Raw genomic sequence first — 9297 nt, 5'->3', positions numbered from 1 at the left:
TATAGTACAGTAAGTAGTGGACACTTGTGAAGTGAAGTTCTGGAAAATGCTGCAATGAATTATACTAATACTTTTATCACCTAACACTGAAATATGAATTAATATTATTACTTTTTACTGTGACATAATTCAAGCTGTTAAAATATTTACAGAATTAGATGGGTTGTTTTTGCTCACCATGTGCTAATCTCTACATGAAAAACAATATTTCTTAGTTAATGGTGGCCATAATACATCAGTGTCGTGTTAATATTGGAATTGACCTCATCAGCTGTGACTCGAACATCATTTATCCTGATTAATAAAGTTAAAGAGCAGTAATAACATTCTGGAAATATTATTACTGCGTGTTGACTCATTAACTTTGATGATGGAATAATTAAAAATTAGATACACTAATAGTGGTATGTTTACAACATCAAACATTTTGAGTATACGTATTGACATCTAGGCTGTTGTTGCACCTGAGCTTCCGCTATTGGAGGTTCTATAATGTAGCGGTTATCACGTGTTTGAGCCACATACTTAATGGCGCCTCCGATGATGCAGCCGCTGTTGGTACCAAAAACTCACACTGTGAATTTCCCCATTGTGGAACAGATAAGGGACTATATTTTTTTGTACTTTTAAATTAAAGTGGATCATTCTAATCTAGTGGCGCTTTGCCCCAGATGCAATGTCTCTGTCATTGGTGTGGAACCCCAGGGTTCACCTCCTGGGCAAGTTCGAATCCCGGTTAGGGCAGTTGGTACCTTCCAGTGGACTCACCACCCGCAGGAAGGTTTGGGGGGTTGGTACGGTGCAGTGTGATTTGGGTGGCGACTGCTGCCCCCGCGACCCGGTAACGGATAAGCGGATGAAAATGGATGGATGGATGGATGGCATTCTAATCTACTACTTCCTTTTCCTTTTGTAAGTGATGCATGTTTGCAGTGATAAGGTAGTAACTGACTCATTAACAAACTGCTAGCATTTTTCTAGTAATAGACTGTTTCTTTAAAAACTTAACTAAACGAACTTAACTGTCATTATTTTTCTTATAAAATGATGGTTGCGTGATAGTTTTAAAGCCTGCTACTTCCTTATCACCTGACTTACTTGTCTCCATGTTGTGCTTTGTTTACCCAATGATGTCATCAGACTGCAGATATTAAAATATGTGGCGTGTGTGGCAGTGTGAGTGGTCACATTTGCAAGCACATGTATGTGTGTGTAGAAAGCATACTCAGACACAGACACTGACTCAGCATCAATTAATCATTGTGGAGGAGCCTTAGTTTGCATCTATGCCCTTCTAGGAAGATGATAATAAAACCCCACGGTTCTCCACTGATTATGAAACATAATAATGGAACACAAAATAATGTTTAATTTAAAATGATGTTCCCTCTTCTCCCGTCATGTCTTCAAAAACAGATGTTCTTCACATTGATATCGATATGTCCTTTCTGTCCACAGCTTCTCCTGTGGGACTGAAGCCACCACTACCTCCTGTCACTGGAACCTTAGGAGAGAGAAAGGGTCCCGTCGTCATGGCGCCTGTCAACGTGGACCCGGAGAGTAAACCGGGGGAGTTTGTCCTGAAAAGTCTCTTTGCAAACTTCACCCTTCTCTCTGAACGCAAGATCCGCATCATCATGGCAGAGCCACTGGTGGGTGACTGTATACCTCATGGAAGTGTTGGTTACCACAGTATTTACCTCATGATAAATAATAAAGGGAGTGATAGTGACCATTTAATCACCAAGCATCATCTGTGCTGTGACATCAGCAATATTTGCAGGAACACATTGCTGGCTGTGAATTGACACCATGTCCCAGGACAAAAGGAGAGTTTGCCAAAGGGCAAAATAACTGCAGCCTGACTGCTGTCCAGTATTTGAAAGTGCTTATTGTATTACAGAACTAAAATATACAATGAATAACACTGATTTTACATACAGCAGCAGTTGCTTGAGTCCAAATTTGAGTTGTTTAGGTTTACTGGTTTTATACTATACTAAACCATATTATACTACACTACACCGTACCATACTCTAGTATACTACACTATAAAATAAATATTTTTATTGGACCGTTACAGTTAGCTGTAGACAGTTTCTAATTCTCTGTGAAAAGTCACCAAAAAATTCAAACAGCTCCAACAACTATGACAAAACTGCTACGTAATTGCAATACGCTTGAGGCTTATTGCTTAAATTGAGTAAGACACAGGTATTTACTTGACATTACAGGTATACAGTTCAATAGGTGGCGTTGTCTTTGGCATTATTATTTTATCTCTCATGTTCTTGTCCTCCTGCTGTTTTACTTGATAGGAGAAGCCCCTCAACAAATCCTTACAGAGAGGAGAGGACCCGCAGTTTGATCAGGTGTGTGTGTGTTTAAATAAATAACGCAATATCACCCACATTTACATTTAATTTTATTTTAATGCAAATTTAGTTTATCTCTCGCTTAGTGACCGCTACTTTCTCTTCCTCTCACAGCTGATCAGCTCCATGAGTTCCCTAGCAGAGTACTGCCTCCCGTCTATACTCAGGACTCTGTTTGACTGGTACAAAAGGCAAAATGGTCTGGAGGACGAGTCTCACGAATATCGGCCACGGGCCAACACCAAGTCAAAAAAGTAAGAGTAACCAATAGTTGTGCACTTAACTGAGGAGCTCTTTTCAATTCTTTTTACTCAGGCTGTAAAACCAGGATAGATTTTGAAAATCGATTTTTTTTTTTTATTCCACTCTTTATTGAGTAACCAAAGGCTCCGTGTTTTCCCCGTGTTGTTCTGTTCATTCATTCCCTCCTTGGGAACACGATATCTAAAGAACGCCTGGAGAGAATCGTGTTAAAATTGGGTCTAAGGTTTACTCTGCTACTAAATACTACCACCACCTAAACAAATGTATTCTCAAGTCAAAAAACAGCTTCCTACTCCTTTAAAATCAGACTGTAATTTTCTTCATGTCAATATACCATATACAGATTCTTGTCTTTTTCACTTAGTAATGTAATAAAGGTCGCTAATGTTTCTGTGCATAGGATTCATAGTGTGTCGTTGCTTCTTCTTTTCAGTGATGAGCAGCAGAAGGACTATCTATTAGAGAGGAGAGATTTGGCCATAGATTTCATGTTTTCTCTTGTGCTGATAGAAGTTTTAAAGCAGGTAAGTCTTTATCTACAATTTTAACAAATCCAAGAATATAAAATAATATAATACAATATAATATATACCCTCTAACTGGGTCGTAACCTCACTCAATATGATGTCCTGATATTCGGTTTCTGAAAGCTTTGTTAAATACCTTAATGGATTTAGAACTGCTTCGAACTAAATGCATGTTAAATTACCACATAATTTAACCCAGGGTTTAAACAACAAATACTGTGTCTGTGTCCATTCAGATCCCCCTCCATCCTCTTTTGGATGGACTCATCCAAGAAGTTATAAACCTGGCCTTCAAGCACTTCAAGTACAAAGAAGGGTAAGAATGAAGTTCTGACTAAAGCTGTGTGTCATAGATACACTCACTTCTCAGTGACATTGATTCATGTCCTCTTCACCTTTTGATAAACCCTTAAAGAACAAAGGATAATCCTTTCTAAAAAATGCTTTGATGCCTTGAATGAAACATTTGTTTTTATCTGTTGTCTAAATTGCACTGGTTTGACATGCAGTTATGTGATGTACATCAACATATGAAAGAATCACAGATAGTGGCATAATAATAACTGTCGCTGTTGTTTGATTTTTTTTTTTAAGGTATTTGGGACCTAACACAGGAAATATGCACATTGTGGCTGATCTTTATGCTGAAGTATTAGGAGTCGTGGCTCAGTCCAGGTACAGAATACTCACAAAGAAATAATTAGTTTGTTCTTTGTGTCAAATGTGTTTGTCACTCAAAGGTGGAGCATCTGCAACAGTTTTATTGTCTGTAAATACTGTTACTGTGTTATGACTTATGTTTGCGTTAGTAATAATAATTACCTTCTTAAGTTCCCTTTTTTTCTATTTTTCTTAACCGAAGCTAACAGATTACTAATTCATATTTTTTTTATTTTCTCAATAACTTTTTTGTAACCTTTATCCTTTGTTTAATAAACCTGGATTTCGGTTTGAACCATTAACCTAAACACTTGTAATTCCTAACACTTAACTAAAAGCTGACCCCGTGAAGCAATCACAAGCATGTGCAAAAAAACACAGACACCCTGAGAACAAGTGCACACATACACATTCCCTTCACATCACCCCTCCAGATGCCATTCTAAATATAGAGCTGCAGAGCCCGGTTAAGAAAATCTATCTGGATGGGCACACACAGCACACCCTTACACACAACACACTTATACAGACAGAGAACATATGAAACGAAAAAGCATGAAAGAGTAAAAGTTAAAAAAAAAAAAGTTTAACATTAAGAAAAATCATGGAAATAAAGCAGCTGTCAGCTGAGAGCTAGTTGTGATGACATTTGCCAAACAGAACCGAGCAGCACTTCACATCTGCTCACAATTTTCTCCAGATTCCCAGCAGTGAGGAAAAAGTTCATCTCTGAGCTGAAGGAGTTGAAACAGAAGGAGCAGAGTCCCTACGTCATCCAGTCCACCATCAGTCTCATCATGGGACTCAAGTTCTTTCGCATCAAAATGTACCCAGTGGAAGACTTCGAAGCCTCTTTCCAGTTCATGCAGGTGGGTTCACGTCAGCACATTCTTCAATTAACTACTGTATATATTGCAGAAAACTTTGGCATGACGTTAATTGGCGCATTTGAACATTACAGTGACAGTTTTCTTCAATTTTTGTTTGTTTAGACATGAAATGATTTTTTTTTACAGTGTGAATATGTATATACTATATATATTTATATATATATATAGCATTTTTAATAAAGGTTAAAAAGAGATGAGTTAATCAATCAACAAAACATTTTGACTAATAAGTAGTAGACTAGTTAAGAAAGCAAATCCTTTTTAAAAACGTGGCGGCTCTAAATTAAAATTAATTATATTTTATTTATAGTACATACATTTATATAAATATAAATTAGAATATGGCTTTTGCCAACTTTGTGAATTGATTTGCACTGTTGTCTGTCTCTACAGGAATGTGCACAGTATTTCTTGGAAGTGAAGGACAAAGACATCAAACACTCCTTAGCTGGACTCTTTGTGGAGATCCTTGTACCTGTGGCTGCTGTGAGTGTCTCCAATGAGTCTGCACATGCACTATTTACTGTGATGAAAATGTATATTGATTTGTTTAACAATAACTCTGTCTTCTGGTACTGTTTTGAAATGTGAATTTTAAGAGCCTAAATATTTCATTACTTGTCCCAGATAAGACTTGAAAGTAAACTCACAGAAGCTAAATGTGTATCCAGTTTCATCTGCCCTGCGTGTGTTCCCACAGACTGTGAAGAACGAGGTGAACGTTCCATGCCTGCGGAACTTTGTGGAGAGTTTGTACGATACTACCCTGGACCTGTCCTCGAGGAAAAAACACTCTCTAGTAAGTTTTACCTTCATATTCTGTTTCATCACTGCTTGTTCGCATCATTTCCTCTCTCTTAGCAGCAGTTGGTGAGAGCACTTACTGTAACGGTGCAGCATGTGGGCTTTTATCTCTACATGGGAAGAAGACGGGCGTGCAGTAGCGGTTCGCCGTGTTGTTTTTGAAGTGGCGCCAGATGGGCAGTTTTCTCTCGCAGCAGGGAGGCGAGCCGGGCAATCAGCAAATTACATGCAGGGCATCTCTCTCATTAAAACAGCAGCCTCACATAAACATGCTTAAAAATAGTCTCATTAATTGTCACCCAGTGACAAGAAAACTCACATTGCTAGTCCATTAGTTTTGACTGTTGCAGGAGTCAGCAGTTTATTAATTTAATCAGCAAAGAAAGTTCAATTTTTTATAAGGGCTCTAAAATTACTGTATTAACTGCAATAATTTATGAATAATGAATCAGATTAAAGATTTTAATGTAATTTAATGCACCGACAAAATTATGTGCACTGCGTATTGAGTAACACCAATGTCCATCCCCTTGTCGTTGCTTTACTCAATAGCCGTTACTTGTTATTTTGCACACTGTGGGAAAAAAAGGTTTTGGTTTCACTAAAGCACCTGACTTTAAATACCACGACTTGACTAATGACTAAAATTCACACACATTTTATGTTTTTGCATATTTTCTTGACATTATTTCCATTTGAACAGTTTCATCACTTTATCACTTCACGACACGTGGAAGATAATTTTTTGGCACATTTGGGATCAGGAACAGCTACCTTAATAAATAATAAATAATAGTAATAATAAATGTTAAAATTTTAATTGTTTGATTTCACTCCAAAAATATAACACTAATTACTTTGTTGCACATTTATGGGTGCTCACTTGTAGATATTTTCAAGAATCACAGAACGCAATGTTGTGGCACACAGATGTTTTTATTTGTTGCGTAGCTATGACAACCGAAGCAAAATGTGTTTGTTGTTGTTGTAAAAAACTGGAAGTAGAACACTTTGTAACACTAAGACATTTCCTGACGTGTCTGCTTTGTTGCAGATGAATGAAAATGCAAATGATTATCTTGAAAATAAACAGCGTTCGACATTGCCAACGTGTTTATAACTATGTGGGAGTAGATGACGGAAGACATGACCTTTAGATAGAGTTCCCATCCTAAGAGATTTCAAGGTGAAAGGGTTAAATATGAGGTTGACTTGATTCAAGCAAGTACACGTACTACAACAGCAGTCAAGTCCGACCTCTACTTAGCCAAATGTTTCTCTAAACTAACAGTAAGTCAACCTGAGTCGGTCTTTCAATATGCAAACTTAATTCGGAGCGCATTAACAATTAAAATCCATAAAAATCCACATCGGACTGGTCCATGTGCGTTCTCGAGCTTTCATTAATGAGGAGGTGGTGGAATGCTGATGGCAGCAGCAGACAGGAAGTGAGGCTGAAGTTAGCAAGAAGATGACATTACTTGCATCAGCATGCAGTTTTAAAACTGTCCTATAAGACGTCCTCGTGTAGCCATTCCTTGTAGAAGCAGGTTTATCAATTTGAAAGATGCTGATTTGAAAGGTAATTCTGTTCTACATCACTGTCAGGATTTCCATTGCTGTCTTAAGCTTTTATCAGCATCTAGTGTGCTGTTTATTTATAATGTGTTCACGGAAAACACAGTGCTGCTTACTTCAGATTTCCAAAATACTTCAATCAGCCCATACATTTTCTGGAATGTGACACACCTATTTACTTTGCATACTCTCTTCATGACTTTTTTTTAAAGCTTTTTCACATAAGAACCCTGTTTGACACAAACAAAAATTTGTCTGACACAGAGTAGATATGACAGGAATGGCAGTCATGCATTTTCTTAATTGTTATTCCCTTATTGTCTGAGCACCTGAGAAAAAGAGAAAAAATGTTCTTGACATTTTTCCATAAAAGAGAAAACATCTTCAGCAGGGGTGTTACTGATCTCACTCTGATTGTCAATAAGCCACGTAAAGAATGACGCACATGCAGACTTAAACAGACTGGATGTCAAGTACACCTGAAATGGTTGATTTGTTTTGAAAAGTTGGCAGGTTTCTCAGTTCCATTTTCCTGCAGTCTTTCCACTTACTGTTGTTATGCTCCATATTATTTATAACTGCTTGTTTTAAAATATGAAAAGTAGGTCTGTCAAAATTTACTGATAATTTATAGGTGAAATTGGTCAGATTGCATTTTAAAGCATAAGCATAATGAAGCTTGCTCATAAATCCAATCACTTCTTGTTACTGTAGTACAAAGTCGACACTGGAAAAAAATTAGAAGTACAAAGTCGACACTGGAAAAAAATTATCACATCATCACTGAAGCACCTCAAGCTTAAAATACCACTTACACACCAAGCATGTTTGTGGAGGCTTCAACTTCAGGTTAGATGCCCAGCTTCAGGCAGTAAGTAGTAATCATATTGTTGATGACATTGGCTTCACCATAGTCTTGAAAGTAAATCTTGACTACTACTAGAGCCTCAAGCATCATCGGCTAGGATCCAGACTTCTTGTGTTCATAAAAACAAATAAAGGGTAAAAGATGAATTCATTTGGTAATACACTGATTAATGTTCATCCAAAACGCCTAATGCACGTGGTCTTACCTCTGCTGCTCTTCTGTCCACACAGGCCCTGTATCCTCTGGTTACCTGTCTGCTGTGTGTCAGTCAAAAGCAGTTCTTCCTCAGTCGCTGGCACATTTTCCTCAACAACTGCCTCTCCAACCTCAAGGTCAGCCGCCTTCATTCTCTACACCACAGCAGACGGAAGAAGTGGCAAATAAACAGATCACACAGCTTTGTATAGATGACAGGTCTGCATGCAAAGACATAGAACGTGTGCTCGAGTCATTTTAGCCCTGAGGGGAGATTTTTTGAAGAACAGAACTGCATTCATCATTCTACATAACGCTGAATTCAGTTGTAAACAAAAAAAGGTCATTATGTACTGCCTAAATGGAAACACTGCAGTTCTGTAGACACTCTGGTTTGTGTTAAAGCATTAGGGCTGCTGTACATGTTGAGGATATGTGATTGAGCTGCATAAGAAATTGATTATGTGAAACACTTTAGCCAAATACTATTAATAAATAATTCCTCCACGTGTAACTGCAGAACAAAGATCCCAAGATGGCACGTGTGGCTCTGGAATCACTCTATCGCCTGCTCTGGGTCTATATGATCAGAATAAAGTGCGAAAGCAACACTGGAACACAGAGGTAATGTCCTGTATTTAGATCATTTAGTATCATTTCACTGACTTTCGTTCTATTTGCTTGTTATTTGATATTTTAAACCCTTTAAGCTTCTCCATAAAAATCGGAGCCTTAAAATGTTCATGCTCCGATTAGAGCAGTGAGATCAGATGCTTCTGGATGTGCGTCGATACAGATTCATAAATAGAAAATAAGACGAGTTCTACCTGATGGGCTGTTACTCTGTGCTCTGTGCAGTTGCCTGAACAACTTTGTCTTTGAATGTTTGATCAAAACCCTTCTTCCCTTTTTTGCTCACAACTAGAATTGTGTTCTTGACATGTTAGCATTACCCTGTGTTCGTTATATCTTCGTTTGTATCTTAAATTTTTTGCAGCTTCAGCAGATAGATTTGCATAGATTTATTCAGAACATCAAGAATTTCTGTCTCTTTTTGTTCCCTCAGTCGCCTCACATCAATCACCTCCACCCTCTTCCCTAAAGGAAGTCGTAGCGTCGTGCCCCGTGACAGTCCT

The 9297-nt window shown here is 37.9% G+C and overlaps 1 protein-coding gene across 9 annotated transcripts in view; it reads left to right on the top strand.

The window, feature by feature from the left end:
• The window catches only part of fryb (furry homolog b (Drosophila)), a 47513-nt gene that overhangs the window by 16388 nt on the left and 21828 nt on the right, over window positions 1-9297 (top strand). For all 9 annotated transcript variants that reach the window (XM_008332884.3, XM_008332879.3, XM_025065652.1 and 6 more), the window contains 12 exons: window positions 1459-1652; window positions 2319-2372; window positions 2490-2629; window positions 3073-3163; window positions 3403-3482; window positions 3761-3841; window positions 4527-4695; window positions 5110-5202; window positions 5417-5515; window positions 8197-8298; window positions 8682-8785; window positions 9228-9278. In XM_008332884.3, coding sequence (XP_008331106.1) covers window positions 1533-1652; window positions 2319-2372; window positions 2490-2629; window positions 3073-3163; window positions 3403-3482; window positions 3761-3841; window positions 4527-4695; window positions 5110-5202; window positions 5417-5515; window positions 8197-8298; window positions 8682-8785; window positions 9228-9278 — 1184 coding nt within the window. In that variant the 5' untranslated portion in view covers window positions 1459-1532. The remainder of the gene's footprint in view (window positions 1-1458; window positions 1653-2318; window positions 2373-2489; window positions 2630-3072; window positions 3164-3402; window positions 3483-3760; window positions 3842-4526; window positions 4696-5109; window positions 5203-5416; window positions 5516-8196; window positions 8299-8681; window positions 8786-9227; window positions 9279-9297) is intronic.

This window comes from Cynoglossus semilaevis, chromosome 19 (assembly GCF_000523025.1).
Source record: "Cynoglossus semilaevis isolate Cse_v1.0 chromosome 19, Cse_v1.0, whole genome shotgun sequence".
Classification (NCBI taxonomy): Eukaryota; Metazoa; Chordata; class Actinopteri; order Pleuronectiformes; family Cynoglossidae; genus Cynoglossus; species Cynoglossus semilaevis.
The sequence above is the reverse complement of the archived record's forward strand: the minus strand, read 5'-3'. Positions and strand labels throughout refer to the sequence as shown.